Raw genomic sequence first — 4,281 nt, 5'->3', positions numbered from 1 at the left:
TTGAAATCTGAGGCCAAATTTGCGGTTATTACGCGAGTATATACGGTACACTTTATTGACAGCATTTAAAATTAGTGCCAACCCAGAGGCACGATGCCAAGTTTTTGCTTCGGCCACCACCTCTACGAAACTGCCGGTCCTCCTAACCGGCACTTTTCCCCCTCATATTACGCTGAAATACTACGGTTATCGCAACGGCAGTTTAGACAGACTTGTAAACGGGAGCTCATTCTACTTCGCTCCGTTCCTGAAAGTAGACGGGATATCCAAAACATCTAGAGCCGAGGGCATGAACTCCCTCAACGCTTGATTCGCCACACGAACAAAACCTCGTGACAGTCTAAGAAATCGATTGTGGCCTGTAGCGTAGCCCAGTGTTTTTATGACCGCATAACAATAAGTTAACAATCCGAGAAGCGAGCAATGCGAGCACCGTAGGTGATCGCCATGCTAGGGGAGGTCTGGGAAATTTTTAAAACAATGGTGCAATTTGGTGCATTCTAAGCTATTCTGAACACATTATATGACTCTTGAATCACTTTTTCAAGCTGTCAAGAGGAACAAACAAGCTTCTGGGAAAGGTTTTACTTTCGTTTTTCTCCTTCCCAGTCCTTGGTACCCCCATGCATAGATCAATGCTGCCGCATATCCGCAAAGTTACAAGTGCCTAGAATCTTGAAGTATATACAGTTTACATTTCTTCTAGATATCTAACTGAACAAAAATAGTCGACTTTCTACGTAAAGAAAAGTGCCGAATTCAGTTAACAGCTTTGATTACATGCGTGTCAGGTGTCACTGGTCGTGCCCTCACTCCCCACGATAAGCCCTGCGACATATGCAACCCGCCAACCACCCAAAAAAATTTCACCGCCTCGCTCACCTTCTTGGCCAGGGGAAACACTGATATATATATATATAATTATATATTATACATGGTGTTTTGTTGTGATTTGTCTGTAGTTTTATTATGTCGATCATAAGTAAATCATCTCAAAAATGAACATAACAGACGGGTTGTTGTAGGTTTCTTAAACCTGGTAGTGTCGTTGTGGACTGTGGTGCATCACCAGGAGCATGGACGCAAGTGGCTGTTCAGCGAGTCAACGCTGATTCAAGAGGTGGGAGATTGTGTTCATTGTTTTAAACCACAATTAATGAAGACCAAGTCTGATTGTGATTGCCTCATCTTACTATTAGGTGATGTTCCTTGCTCAGTACGACGAACATATGACATCTTATACGTTCCATTGTAAAAAATCACCCAACATTTGCAATTATTGTGACAAAAGCATTTGATGTAATCTGTGAGAATATATATTAATATATTATATTATTGGTGGTTAGGGCAAAACATGGTGCTTGTTAAAGTTGGTCAACCTCGCAGCTAAATGCATATATATATAAAATATATATAACTGTGAGCTTGCATATGTTGCAAAAATTCACGACGACTCATTTGTATTGCTACTTTCATAACATTTCTTCTCGAAATATAAACGAAATTACTTCTCTTACGAACGTAGCACCACAGTGATGTTTACACATCCGTGATACAGCGAAGCGATCAGCTCGATTCATTAACAGTTTCTTTCTATGATAAAACAAGTTATAATTCATTAGTCGATGTTTATTGAGTACAAAATTGTGAAATTTGTTTAAATCATATCGTTATCTATATTACTTATGCAATCAGGAAACAAGCAGCGTAGGGCTACTGCTAGCTGTGTAACAAAACCGCGTCCGGCAGACTTTTCAAAATAGTAAACTTCGGAGCACTTTTCTGGCTCAATGAGAACATTTCGTGCTCACAGTAGGTCTATATAGGCTTTTTGTTGCGAGGTTTATCTATTTTAAGGGATACTTAAGATTCCCTGGCTAACAGTATGCTCTTATGAATTCATCTGTAAACAGACAAAACCAACAAGGTTGGCCGGGTGATATCCATCGACCTGTTGCCGATTCACCCCATAGAGGGCGCCACGATGCTCGAGAAGTGCGACCTGACGAGTTCGGAAACCCAGCGGAAGGTCGAAGCGCTGCTAGGTGGCGCCGGCGTAGACGCGCTGATCAGCGACATGTCGCCGAACGCTACGGGGATGCAGCAGTTGGACCACGAGCTGATTGTGCGGTTGTGCTACCACGCGCTCGCGTTTGCTCACCGCGTGCTCGCGCCGCGCGGGGTCCTGCTCTGTAAGTCGTTCGACGGCGGCGACAGCCAGCGACTGCTGCGCGATCTTCGCAAACTATTCGACGTCGTGAAGACGGTGAAGCCGCGTGCGAGCCGGAGCGACTCCGTCGAGTCATTCTGCTTCGCGGGCGGATTCAAGGGCCGAGCAAAGACGGGTGTGTCCTGATACTCGCCGCGTCTCTGACACTCGAGGCTGCACTGATGTTGAGGTTTCCACTGGCGTGCAGAGTAGGTTTGAAACTGGGAGTCTGAGAGATGAGATCTGGCAGGAGTTTGAACATTCGCGTGTCCTGACGTCTTTTTCTTTTGAATGAGAGCATTGTATGTCGTGACTTTTATTCGTACATTAATTTGCGAGTTTTTCTAACGATGTATTCCAAGATGTTCAACAGTAATAGTCGAGGTTGAATGATGGACAAATATGTTGTACAAGACACAGAATGTACATACGATTTACGATAGCATAAAAAGAATGCAAACGTCGTGCCAAATCAAGTTAACAAGTTTTATTTTATAAAACAATAATAATAATAGTAATAATAATAATAATATACCCAGTGGAAAGTATGTCACGAGCTTGATCATCTACACATTTACCAGACCTGTATGTCTTCTCGAGCTTTGGTCGCCGATGGTAAGGTGCACAGGAAGTATTTATGTACATGCACAGAAGAAGTGCTTCAGTGCTTGTGGCATACACACAGAAAGTGCTTTCGGGGTAATGTTTAAGGGAGCCACGATTATTCACAAGAATAGTTTGAGAACAGTTGGAGTATTTACTGAAATTAGACCACTGGCAGAAAATGCAACTTAATTTTGGATTGGCATTGCTGTAGACCCAAGATGGCTGCCAGCATTCATAAACATTCAAGTATCAAATTAGCAATTGTTGAACATTTGGCATGTGCAGATTGCACAGAACTAATGCTCTGCAATATCTGTTGTTAGAATGGTCTCGTTCATACTGAGCCATAGCTTAAGGATACTGTTAGGGTTGGGAGGTGATTTTCGGTCGAAATTTCAATATCCACTATTTGATAGATCGCACCCATTGGCAGCTATGCATACGTAGAAATTATGTATGTAGCCTTCCAAACACTTCCAAATCCTTGCATTAGTAAATTCTTAACATAGGCATTCAATTATGGGAAATTTAGAAAAGTGCTAATATCTCCCTTGTTAGAAATACCGAAGTTGCTGATTTTTCAAATGCTATTTCTCGAAACACAACTCCGATTCCAAACATTTTTGTTACGTTTCAATACTAACATACCAAAGGAAAAAAGTGTCCCTGGAATTTTGTTTAAATATATTTTACAAGTTATGGCTGTTTGTTTACGAAATTGTTGCGTTTTGAAATTCACTACAAATTTTCCTACATCTTTTAAACTTATTTCCTAAATTAAAGCGTTTAAAAAAATTCCAGGGACCCTTTTTTAGTTCATATTATGAACAACTTATGGTTAAAAGTTTAGGTCCCAACTCTGCTGTTTCTGAGAAATAAAAAAAGCATTTTTTTGTATAAATTCACAATTTTTGCCGTCCCATAATTAGCGATGAATTAAAAAAAAAATCCATCGAGAGCGTAGAGAGATATCTCTCTTATGTAATGGATATGAGTTTGATTAAATTTGATGAGCAGTTATGTTGCAATGCCCTTTACAGTGTTACCCGTCCGTCCTAACAGTAACAGTTTCAAAAAGTTAGTGAATGCTGGGATGGGGCATATCGCGGTAAGAGTGAAACATGGCTGTCACGTTGTATGAACATAAACATAAAGAGACCATTTCTGCTTTTTTTGAGTTTTTTCGAAGTCGCTTTTTGTAGCGGATTGGTGGCAAATCAGACACGTCACAATCGCCCGTTTTGGCAAACATGATTGCTCCTGATACCGTCACTGATTGGCTTGTCGGCTTATGATTAACACCCCATTGTGGGAGCAGTAGGAACCAAAATCCAAAGCATAACCGTACCTACCTTTGGTTCTAAATTACATTTCACTGTAGGTTATCATCGTACGTATGAAATCTCTCTCTCTCTCTCTCTCTCTCTCTCTCTCTCTCTCTCTCTCTCTCTCTCTCTCTCTCTCTC

At 41.2% G+C, this 4,281-nt stretch overlaps 1 protein-coding gene across 1 annotated transcript in view; it reads left to right on the top strand.

The window, feature by feature from the left end:
- The window catches only part of LOC106818938 (rRNA methyltransferase 2, mitochondrial-like), an 8,933-nt gene extending 5,861 nt beyond the window's left edge, over window positions 1-3,072 (top strand). The window contains exons 4-5 of the mRNA XM_014823608.1: window positions 1,026-1,120; window positions 1,914-3,072. Of these exons, the coding sequence (XP_014679094.1) occupies window positions 1,026-1,120; window positions 1,914-2,356 (538 nt within the window). The 3' untranslated portion in view covers window positions 2,357-3,072. The remainder of the gene's footprint in view (window positions 1-1,025; window positions 1,121-1,913) is intronic.
- The last annotated feature ends 1,209 nt before the right edge of the window (window positions 3,073-4,281 follow it).

The sequence above is a fragment of the Priapulus caudatus genome, unplaced genomic scaffold (genome assembly GCF_000485595.1).
Source record: "Priapulus caudatus unplaced genomic scaffold, Priapulus_caudatus-5.0.1 Scaffold37, whole genome shotgun sequence".
In the NCBI taxonomy this organism is placed as follows: Eukaryota; Metazoa; Priapulida; class Priapulimorpha; order Priapulimorphida; family Priapulidae; genus Priapulus; species Priapulus caudatus.
Note: the sequence above shows the minus strand (reverse complement) of the source record. Positions and strands in the feature narration are given on the sequence as shown.